At 30.7% G+C, this 12332-nt stretch overlaps 1 protein-coding gene across 2 annotated transcripts; it reads right to left on the bottom strand.

Moving 5' to 3' along the window:
• Positions 1-1660: 1660 nt before the first annotated feature.
• Positions 1661-8990, bottom strand: LOC131951163 (zinc finger protein OZF). Of its 2 annotated transcripts, XM_059313487.1 has the most exons (3): positions 8925-8990; positions 4766-5571; positions 1661-1745 (listed from the first exon to the last, which is right to left on the bottom strand). In XM_059313487.1, the coding sequence occupies exons 2-3, from the start codon at positions 5234-5236 to the stop codon at positions 1716-1718; spliced, it is 501 nt and encodes a 166-aa protein (XP_059169470.1). In that variant the 5' UTR covers positions 5237-5571; positions 8925-8990; the 3' UTR covers positions 1661-1715. The 2 variants fall into 2 exon arrangements, with proteins under 2 accessions (XP_059169470.1, XP_059169466.1); XM_059313483.1 differs by lacking the exon at positions 1661-1745 and having other exon boundaries at positions 3246-5571.
• Positions 8991-12332: the final 3342 nt, after the last annotated feature.

Below are 12332 nucleotides of genomic sequence, written 5' to 3'. Positions count from 1 at the left end.
CATCTTTAGAAAATATTTAGAGTAGCTTCCCTTTCATTACTATTCGTATGAAACTGTATTTAAATATGATTGTCTTGTATTTGTATAGGCCTACAAAGCATTGTTTTTAAATTCTGCCCTTTAAAAACTGAAGTTACTAACAAACAGCATCATCAATTCTAGAAGTATTGTGATATGCAACTTGTATCCATGTATAAAATCACGTTTTTTTTTGTACTAACGTTTATTTGATCATTACTAGATCCATTATACAGTTTATGTTTTTAGCGCTATTTCCATTCTGGAGAATTGCGATTATTAACTCGACATTTCTGGGAATGGATGTCCGCAGCTTTAAGTCGCTTTAAGTCGTATCTCCTCCTCAACGAAGCAATATCGAGGACTAGTTCCAAAGCAAAAATGTTAAGCAAGTTCCAAGGATGATTGTGGGCCAAAAAAAAATCCCGGTTTCCTTCCTGGATTTCCCGGAAAAGCAAAAAAAAAACTCGAAAAATGCAGTTTTTTGCCCATATCTCGGCAACCAGACCACTTAGCTACTTGAAGCATTTACCAATCGATTCCTGCCATAATTTAGAACAATATTGCCGAAGAAAGTTTTCAAAAATATCCTTTCGTTCGGTCACAAAAAATTAATTTCTTCTAATTTGTATTGGCTAAGATTACTAAGAATATACAAAACCAAGCACACCGGCTGAGGCAGTCGCTAGTGAGAGGTAACGTCTACTTGTACACGCTGCCATTGGTCAGACTCGCGCAGATCTCGCGAGGGGGCGGGGACTAGCTCTGCTCGTGTGGAGAAAAGAAAAGGGGTGCAAACATCTACGGGTGATTCGTTCGGTCACAAAAAATTAATTAAGGAAATTGCGCTTACATTGTCACTAGATTCTATAGTCGCCCCCCCCCCCCCCCATAAATTATTTTTTTTCGAAGAAACCTCGTCGGAAATATTCTCATTAACTCCCCAAAGTTTTATGGCACTCGGATGAACGGTATCAAACCGCATCCGACTTTTTATATACCGTATTGTAGAGAAAAATCGTTTCGCACCTTGCCGGTGCGCCGCTCTTGTGAAATTGAACCCCCCCCCCTCCACACACACAGAAACCTATTCATCAACTCCGCAACGTGTGATGGTGATAGGTAAAAGGTGTAATGTAATAATGCCTCGATTTTTTTTTTTTGCACGATTACAAGACTTTCTCTATACTTCATATATACGAGAAAGTAAAAAATTGAAAAAAGTGTGTTCTATATCAATACTTTTTTACTTTGAGTCTGCGTAAGAAACCTGATTTACGCGAATAGGCCCTAGTATTATTTCAAATTAAATTTATCCCAAATTAGCCAATTCCATAGCTAAACAAACAAAGATGTATATAAAATAATTAAAGTCTGAAATAGTTTAGTATAGAAACTCATTAAGTCTAGTCAAGTCTTTCCATAGTTCTAGATCTAGAGCCTAGATAGCATAAATAAATCCCTTGTATTACTAAATAAGATGATGCTTGAAACTAAAAAGCAAAGATTTATATAGAATATTTAAGGACTAAAACAGTTTAATAAAGAAACTCAATACTTTATTCTGATTTTATAATGGTATTTATTTTTAACTAATTTATTTTGGTTTTACCTAGATTCTAAATCTATAATTATAATTTTTCCTTCCTTAGACAGCTGATGTGTAGATTCTAGATCTAGAGAAATTTATTGTTCACTCAAATTAAAAGAAATGCTGAAAGTTGAACCTAAAAAAAATAGCAAACAGACATATTGTTAATGCTATAGCCGACAGAAAAGTAGCTGTATAATGCTTTATACTTTTGAGTGGGCAACAAAATTTTGTATGGAAGCCGCCATTATTGTTATAAAAAGTAAATAAATCATGTTACGTCACTAAAAGTAATGTCATTGTTCTGAAGTTTTATAATTAAAGTGGATAATCTACCAATGAATATATCAATAAATTAATTATTGTCTTTAAATTAATTTGTGATTAACAGTTTGGTCAAAAAGAACATTGTTCTCTACCTAAATACTATTTTACAGCTGTACACATAGTGCAGATTCTCTCCTGTAACCAAACAGACAAACAAAAAAAAAATACTAACATGTAAACAAACTTGAGTTTTAGTAGTAAATATATATATATATATATATATATATATATATATATATATATATATATATATATATATATATATATATATATATATGCCTAGATCTATATATTATATATATATATTATATAGGCCTATATATATATATATATATATATATATATATATATATATATATATATATATATATATATATATATATATATATATATATATATATAAACAGCTGATCCAACACTATTATAAAAAAACAGACGTGTTTTTGTTCTCAATCAGTAAGCCTAGAAAAACGGAATAAACACTTTTTGATTAATTAATAACTGAAAATATTCATTATGTCTTAAAAAAGATAAATAAACATCCAATCATTTCACAAAGGCTAATAATCATAATAAATTGTATCTTCTGTCATAATAATTTAATCATTTTCAGCTACATGAATTAATACATTTTGTTGCTCAATTCAATTATCATAATTATGATTAACTAAATGGATTATATAATTATTTATACAATTTAGAATTACATAAAATAAAACATTCAATATAGAAAAATTTAGAGTAAATATTACTTCAATGATTCAACTTATAAATATAATTGTACATTTAAAATGTTGGTGTTTATTAGTGGTTAGTATTATTGTATGGGTATTAATTGTATGGGTAATGTAAAGGGTAAGAATTTAGCCATCATATTTTCCAAAAAACCTGAACAAAGCTAGCCATAACACCTTGTACAAGATAATAGATGTGCTATGGTGATTCATGACATCCATTCTTTCCATGTAGTTTTTCTTCCTGTGTGTGAAATGTCTAGATAGCATTTAATCCTTAGTAATACTTTGTATGACAAATAATATGAATGAAGAGTATTATGTCATGTATGACAAACATTAATGGTGTGTATTTAGCCTCCACAATGTGGTATTAGTACAAAAGCAAAAATTTTATATATAGATAATTAAAGATCCTTGTGAAAGAGAATTTAATGACCAACAACACATTCAGGTGGCTTAAAGTCCTGAGTGAAATTTTGTGTGTGTGTGTGTGTGTGTGTACATAAACTAGACTTAAGAGCAAACTTTTTATGACAAATGTCACATTCCAATGGCCTCTGGTAAATGAATATTTTTATGTTTAGATAAGCTACATTTATAATTAAAATTTTTGTGACACACATAACATTCATATGGTCTCTCTGGTAAATGAATATTTTTATGTGTAGATAAATAACCTTTAGAATTAAATTTTTTATGACACACATCACATTCATATAGTCTCTCTGGTAAATGTATATTTTTATGTGTAGATAAATTACCTTTATGATTACCTATTTTGGTGACACACATCACATTAATAAGGTCTTTCTCCTGAATGAATCTTTTTATGTTTTGATAAGTCACTTTTATGATTAAATTTTTTGTAACACACATCACATTCGTATGATCTCTCTGGTAAATGAATATTTTTATGTCTAGATAAATGAACTTTATGATTAATTTTTTTGTGACACACATCACATTCATATGGTTTTTCTCCTGAATGAATCATTTTATGTTGTAATAAATTACTTGTATGATTAAATCTTTTGTGACACACATCACATTCAAATGGTCTCTCTGTTAGTGTTAAATGAATATTATTATGTCTAGATAGATGATATTTACAATTATATTTTTTATGTCACACATCACATTCATATGGTCTCTCTGGTAAATGAATATTTTTATGTTTTGATAAATCCCCCTTATTCTTAAATATTTTGTGACACACATCACATCCATATGGTCTCTCTGGTAAATGAATTTTTTTGTGTGTAGATAAATGACCTTTCTGAATAAATTTTTTTTTACACACATCACATTCAAATGGTTTTTCTCCTGAATGAATCTTTTTATGATTTGAAAAATTACCTTTATGATTAAATTTTTTAAGACACACATCACATTCATATGGTCTATCTGGTAAATGAATATTTTTATGTTTTGATAAATCACTTTTATTCCTATATTTTTTATGGCATACATCACATTCATATGGTCTCTCTGGTAAATGAATATTTTTATGTATAGATAATGTATATTTTAGAGCAAAACTTTTGTGACAAACATTGCATTCATATAGCTTGAGACTAGAATGAATCTTTTTAGAATGAATCTTTTTATGTTTTGAAAAATTACCTGTAGTACTAAATTTTTTAAGACACATGTCACATTCATATGGTCTCTCTGGTAAATGAATATTTTTATGTTCTGATAAATTATGTTTATGCCTAAATTGTTTATGGCAAACATCACATTCATATGGTCTCTCTGGTAAATGAATATTTTTATGTATAGATAATGTAGATTTTAGAGCAAAACTTTTATGACAAACATCACATTTATGTGGCTTGAGACTAGAATGAATAGTTATTTTATGTCTAGATAAATTACCCTTCTTAGTAAACTTTTTATGACACACACCACATTCATACGGTCTTTCGCCTAAATGTATCTTTATATGGTTTGCTAAATACTTTTTAATAGGATATTTTTTATGACATACATAGCATTCATATGGATTATTAATTCCAGAATGAATATTTGTGTGTGTGGATGAACTAGACTTTGTAGTGAACTTTTTAGGCAAACTAGACTTATTGTATACCTGTTCTAGGTTTATTTTGTTAATCTGTTCACCCTGACTGATCATAACTTCTTGCTGATGAAAATCATGACCATATGGATTCACCCTTGTGTGAATGTTTATGTGTTGTTTAACATGATCAAAATGGAAAAATCTTTGACAACACATATCACACTTGTATGTCTTCAGTCCCTTATCATTGATTGGATATTCTGTTGGGAGATTATCAATTAATTTTGTATGCAATAACTTCAGTTCTTTTAATTCATTTTGAAGATCTGATTTTAAAACTGCTAAATTTTCTTTAAAATCAGTTGAATCCGGTGGGGGGAAAAGTTGTTGCTGTGCTTTGAAACCATTTTGTTTTTCACTCTCCAAAGATGAAATTGTTAATATCTCAGGTTTTATATCTTCGAAAATTGAAAATGCTGTTGATATATAAGGTTTCATGTCTTCAGAAGATGAAAATGTTGTTAGGTTATCTTGTTTCATCTCTTCTAAATTAAAAAAAGGCTTTGTTTTATCAAGATTTTTATTTTCTACAGCTAAAAATGGCCTTGTTTCCTTCAAGTATTTGTCTTTAACAGTTGAAATTTGTGTTGATACATTTTGCTTTATATCTTCAGAATTTGAAAAGAGTGTTGATGTATTTGGTTTTTACTCCTCCTGAACTTGAAATAGCTGATATTTCATCTGATTTCATGTCCATAAATGTAATGATTTCATCACTAAATTCCTGTTTAACCATAAATGAGCTCTCCCAGGCTATACCATTAGCGCCCTTTGTGTTTTGCATAGCTTTAGATTGATGAATTATTGAAGAAAAACTGAAAAAAAAATATCTTCATTAGAAAACAAAATTAAAATTTCTTTTTGAAAATATATTGCATTTTTAAAAAATGGATAAAAATGACATAACACCATAGAATTTTTTAAGTTATAAAAAGGATCAAACAGGCCTTATTGAGCTATGGTAACATTTGTTTTATTAACAGAAGTGTCTATTATCAATCAGAAGTTTATGAATAGATAGATTAATAGTTAAAAACAGCGTTCATGCCTTAGCACATCATGGTTGGGTGGCACAGTGCACATCTGTTAACCCATATCCCCAGAGTTTAAATCTCAGTAGGGAATCATAAAATCATCTTTTCTTTGTCTTTTGCCTTTATTAATCAAAGGTCGACTCTTTTTTATAAGCCATATTGTTTTTCTCTATATAATTTGTCACGGTAAAAATCTACTTTTAATGAAAAGCATACCAACAACTAAAACAAGCCTGCAAAATTATTAATGCAAATTAATCTAATATTAAGTATTAATAGACCTATTATTTTACCATTTTTAAAATTTAAATGTATAGTCCTTGATGAGATTTTCGAGAAGGGCTATGAGTCACTAAAGAAGCATTAATATTAATTATTAATCAATAATATTACTATTATTAGAATATTAGGCTAATATCATATTATGCGTATATTTTTAATATTTTCTGATCTTACTTATAAAATATTGTAGACTGTAGATCTATTAGGCCTACTAATTTCTATTACCTACCTAAAAACCTACATTTACATAATTAAAGTAAGGTATCAAATAGTAACTATCCAGTTTTAGATACATAAAATTATTTTAAAATTGGCCAAAGTCAAAGCTAGTAATGTGAAATGTGACAGAAACCCTAGCCTACCACCCTGTCATAGTCCAATAACTTCATAAGTCAATGGGACGATTATAGATACCAGTGTCTGATAATGGAATCCTCTTCAAAAAATAAACCAGGAGTGATCTCCTCTTAACTTTCTCGAATCTAATATATAAAGTTCAATTCTGTATGTTTGTAAAATGTTTGTAATCGAGGATTACAAAGGAATATATAAAAACACTATACTTCCATTGAGTCAAGTTTTAAATGTCTAAAATGCTCATGGTCTAAATATATGAGTTAAAAAATTAATATTGAAAGTGTTTTATACAGTTTTCATTTAGCATACTTAGAATAATAATTTTCAATATGCACATTAAATAAACATTTTTTTTTTAAATGTATCAATGTTTACAACATTTCTAAATGTGTCTGAAATACATTTGCATTTAGTCCTTTAGCTCTCATTACATCCCTTGACTAGGAAAACACAGTTACTTCCCAGATACTGCTAGTATTCTTATATGAAACAACAGGGGTTGGCAATTCAGGATATTGACAATATTTTTAATCCATTTTTAAATACTTAAACTTTTTAAAATAGAATAGAATCTCATAAAAAAAAATTGCACACAAAGTGAACGCCAAATAAAATGTGCATAATAGTGCGGGCTATTATTCGTAGCAGTGTTTCTTCCAGACTTTTTTCTCCGGGGGGGCACTTGAAATCTTCGGGGGGGCGGTAAACTTTCTTCGGGGGGGCGGACACTGTTAAAAGTATATATTTTCTATATAAATTATATAAATTTCATTTCGTTCGGGGGGGGGGCGGTAAAAATTTTTCGGGGGATGCCTGGAAGAAACTCTGATTCGTAGGGGCCTACTTTATAAATTCACATGCGTTTTTTTTTTTTTGAGAAATCGGAAAATAGTGTAAATTACTACTTCCGGTCAACAGAAATTACTCAAAATATGATAGAAGGCAGAGAATTGGAACTTTTACTTAAATGTGAAATTTCATTCATCCATCTGAAATAGTACTCAAGTTATAGGCTTTTGAAAAATTGAAAGTAGAAAAAGTTCCACTTCCAGTTATCGGAAATCACTCAAAAGTTGATACGCATCTACGATTTTGATATAATACTTATATATGAAACTTCATCAACCTAGCAGTAATGGTACTCAAGTTATTGTGTTTACACACACACACAGAGACAAGTTTGCAAAACAATGTTTTTCCCACTCAGGGAGCTGTAAAACGTCTAGATTTGCATCTCGATTTTTTTTTTGCACAATTACAAGACTTTCTCTATACTTTGTATATATGAGAAAGTAAAAAGGGGTGTTGGGTTGTTAGTAGTATTGTAATCTCGACTAATTTTATAGTTAGAAATTAGGGTTAGGCATATGGTAGGACCAGGGTTGGGGTTAGGGACAGTGTTAGCATTGACATTAGCCAGCCAGGTGTGAATTTAGTTAACTACCAGTAACCTAACACCCCTTTTTGAAAAAGATTCTGTTATCGGACACCGGTGTAAACATTCTCTCAGCCAATGTCTTGACCCTTATTTGAAGTTTTAACCATAGGCCTATTAAATGACTAATGACTAATGTAATAAATCATAATCATAATGAGATGAATGTTATGAAACAAAATCTAGACATCTAGTTCTAGATCTAGATCTAGTTTTCTAGACCTAGATCTCTATACCAACTTTTTTTTTACTGTGCAGTGTAAAATTTAAAATAAAATTACTATCATAAAAAAGTAAAAAAGCTTTTAAAAAAGCCTCATTGACATTTTAATTTGAATTATTTGAGAGATAAAAGCTAAAATAAAACGTTTTTAGTCATTCTAGTACAAAACAACACATTAAAAATGTTTCAAACTGTAAAATTGTGTATCTAATTATGCTTTAAAGTGCAAAATATTAAAAAGTTCCTTATGAGGAACGGGTGTTCGCTATTCGGAACAAATGTAAAAAAGGTGTTCGCTATTGGGAAATACAGACACATGCAAAAAGTGGAAAGTAAAATCTAAAATGCGAATGAATACAAGGATGAATAGCCTATTATTATTCTCCTATAAATAAAGAGTATTATGGTCGATTCGGTTTTTTTCTAGGTGAATTAATGTGAATTATTAATGAGACGAGGTGCCCTCATAGCGAACATGTCGCATTTTTTGTGTATCGGTGTTTATTAATGTCACTTTACTCTATATACAAATTTCAGAATGATTTTTTTTTTATTGAAAATGTATCAATAGCTAGCACACTAGTAAACTAAGCCAATTTAGCATATTTTAACTTTCTGTACAAAGTCATTATTACTGAAAAAAATTCCAAAGTCAGGTCAGCCTGTGGCACCCTCCACTGAACATGACTAAATAAAGGAAAAAATTTAAAATATTTGACCTGCGACCTTCATTGAAACAGAATTTACTTTTTTTTTAAATTACTAGTAAACATGTGCTTAATCTTACCCAATAAAAGTAATTTAAAAAATTTGAAAATTAATTTTAATTAGGCCTACTGTTGTAAAGTGAGATAAGCAGCTTAATAAACAGCATTCTTGAGGGGGTGTGGCACATAGTAATTATAACTTTACGAGCCGACCCGCGGCGTATTATATGTGCTGCACATTTAAAATCAAACGGGCTGCCTTGTCGAGACTATAGATTCCTAGTTCGCATCTTCAGACTGATCTGAGGTTGTCACGGAAAAAATTTTCCTGAACTGCCTTGGGTCGCAAATAAATTAAATTAATGGACACCAGCGAGAAAAGTCTCAAAGGTATTTGAGAGGTGTATAAATTCATTTAAAAATCATGCACAGCGTAGTTACAATTAATATGGTTATAAAATCCTGTCTATCTGGTTTTTTTCGGACTTTACTAAAGATTGAATGTATTTGATGTTTATAATATTTTCGGTAACTAAATAAAAATTTTAAAAAAAAGCAAAAACAATTTGGTTTTCACGTGTAATGGCGACATAAACAATGGCATCCTGGATAGGCCGCCATTGATTTTATTGTACACATTGTAAGCTAAAAATAGAAAACTAGGTCATGGGGTTTTAAATTAGCATTATTATTTAAAAACTTGATCTGCAAAGTTTTGTAAACAAATAGTTATCGATCACTAAGTTACTGTACAGCCAATCAATATTTGTCTTACGAAAGTGAAACATCCGGTTATAACTTAGGCTTGATGAAAATAAATAGAAATGTAGCCTTAAACTCAACAAATTATTTTCAAGTTCTCTGGATTTGCAACTTTTATAGCATTTATTCTAAAAATATAAAATTTCTAAATTAATTTTAGGCTTAAGTTTTTATTTTTTATTTTTTTTTACGGTCTAAATCTAAAAAAGCACGATTTTATTCCATGTCAACAACATTGGGGACGGAATCTCGTCAGCTCGCTCGCCTCCATTAAGTAAGCTTCATATGAGCTAGTACCATCAAACAAAGTATTTAATATTATTGATCTATATTTTTCATAGGTAATGTTTAAATGGAAAAATAATGAAATTTAAAATTTAGTGAGAATCGCTAGAGGTAAAACTCCATTTCAGCGTATTTTATTCTCCGTTGCTTGTTTACCTCCAGTTGAGCGTATTTTATTATAACAACCGAAACACACCAAAACATTAAGAAAACACGATTTATTTTTTTGTATTGTATTTTTGTTTTAGCAAATGAATAAAAATGAATATTTAAAAAACACGACTTGTTTATTTGTATTGTACTTTTTAAAAAAGGCATTTGTCTCATGGTGAAACTGATACACTGTTAATCATTCTGTTTTATATTTTTGTATTTATGCAATAAATGTACAAACTCTGTGTTTTTTAATTTGACAGTTTTGCTAAAACTGAAAAAAATATTTTACTATAGAGTTGTATGTTATTTAAATTCATAGTAAATCTACCATCCTTCCTTTTTTTGTATGAGTAAATTTCTGACTTTAAAAAAAAAATTGATGAGGGGGTCGTCCATAAATGACGTCACACTCGTAAGGGAGGGGGGGGGTCAGCAATTTTGTGACGGTGTGTGATGAGGGGGTGGGGGTTTCAGATGGTGTGACGTCCCTTTTTTGCATTATAAAAAAGCAATGTTAGAAAAACAAGATTTAGCCGTTATTTCGCGTTTTAGAAAACGGTTTTAATAAATTGCAATATGAATTGATCAAAATACTCTATGTTGACAGAGTTCTGACAAGATTTTGGAAAAATTATCGATGTTTTAAGAAAAAAACAGAAATTTTGAGGGGGGGGGGGGTTGTCGGCTGAGGTGTGACGTCATTTTAGGGGGGGTCTGACTTTTTGTGACGACGTGTAACGGCCCACTTTCGGCAGCATCATTGTGCCTTTTAATACTTTTATTCAGTTTAGTTGAAATTGGAACACTTAATTGTACAAAGTGTGCATCTCTATTTTTGTAACCAGCAAACAAATCACTTCAGTCAGTCTCTTTGTTGTTTTTTTATTCATTTATTAAAACAAAAATACAATACAAATAAATAAGTCGTGTTTTTTAAACATTCACTTTTATTCATTTGTGAAAACAGAAATACAATACAAAAAATAAATCGTGTTTTTCTAATGTTTTGGTGTGTTTCGGTTATTATAATAAAATACGCTCAACTGGAGGTAAAAGTATACCAAGTTACAAAACCTGCGATCTAACTTGTAATTCATACTTTCAGTTTAAAAAATTATAAATACGATCATGAATGAAGAAAGCGTAAATATTTTATTTTTAGGTGTGACATAAAAAAAAACAGTCATAAATCTAGCCAAATGATTGGATTCTTGCGCGGCACATATTTTTCTGCGCCTCGTTTTCACCAAACAAGATCATAATAAAACGAGCCGACCCGCAGCGTATCATACGCCGCTATTTAGTTGTTTTATTTTCAACTTTTCAGTAATTCATAATTTGTGAATTCGACAGTACCAATGCTCGCTCTCTCTCTCTCTCTCTCTCTCTCTGGTGACCAGACCAGGAAAAAATATTCGGAAATTTTCTTCAGACAAGAACTCAATGTTTAATCTTTTTTTCTTGTCGCAGTTAATTACTGTACTAATTGAATGTTTAATTAAGCTAATATTTTAAATAAAAGAAGTTTGTTACTCTTACACTCTAAAATAACAATGAAAGTCTTGTCGCAATTTAATATTTAATGTTTACCTCAGGGGTCTCCAAACTACGGCCCGCGGGCCGGACGGCCCGCGATGTCCTCTCATCCGGCCCGCGGAGATCTTTTTGTCCACGGAAAAAATGTTTGTTAGTGATGGCTGAGGAACTTTGCCCAGACATACCTGGAAGAAACTGGCCCCCGAACTGAAATTTAATAGTTAATGCGGCCCTCGGACTGAAAAGTTTGGAGACCCCTGGTTTACCTTATAAACAACCTTAAAAAAATATTATTTACCATGTAACAAAAGTGGCAATTAAGTTTTATTTTAACATTTAGCTAATTTAAACTATACTAATCTAGTCCAAATGTGTACACTTGTTTTGAATTTTAAATTATGCCTTATATTTAATTTAAAGATTGGCATGGTAAAAATGTTTGTCTTCAACAGTAAACAGCCTAGATTTAGATTAATTATAACGAGCCGACCCGCGGCGTATCATACGCCGCTATTTCGTTGTTGTTTTTTCTACTTTTCAGCAATTCATAATTTGTGAATTCGACAGTACCAATGCTGCCACTGAAAATATTTGCTTTAAAACACCAAAACCCTCCTTTCCCCCCAACCCCCCCCCCCCCCCCCCCCCACGTGAAAGCAGTCTCCTCTTAGTTACCTCCCATAAGTTTAAAATCGTTTCAAACTAAATCATCTGCCCCTAATAGCCGTCATTAAACCCGTCTCTACGATTGTAAACATTTAGCGTGAACCACAGCTATGTGGGGATGGGGGTGGTAGCG

Source organism: Physella acuta, unplaced genomic scaffold (assembly GCF_028476545.2).
Source record: "Physella acuta isolate Inbredline_101_S28 unplaced genomic scaffold, ASM2847654v3 ptg000802l, whole genome shotgun sequence".
Classification (NCBI taxonomy): Eukaryota; Metazoa; Mollusca; class Gastropoda; family Physidae; genus Physella; species Physella acuta.
Note: the sequence above shows the minus strand (reverse complement) of the source record. Positions and strands in the feature narration are given on the sequence as shown.

Bases quoted from the DNA above. Each gene is read 5' to 3' on its own strand.
- LOC131951163 (XM_059313483.1), bottom strand. From the start codon at position 5,236: ATGAAACAAGATAACCTAACAACATTTTCATCTTCTGAAGACATGAAA.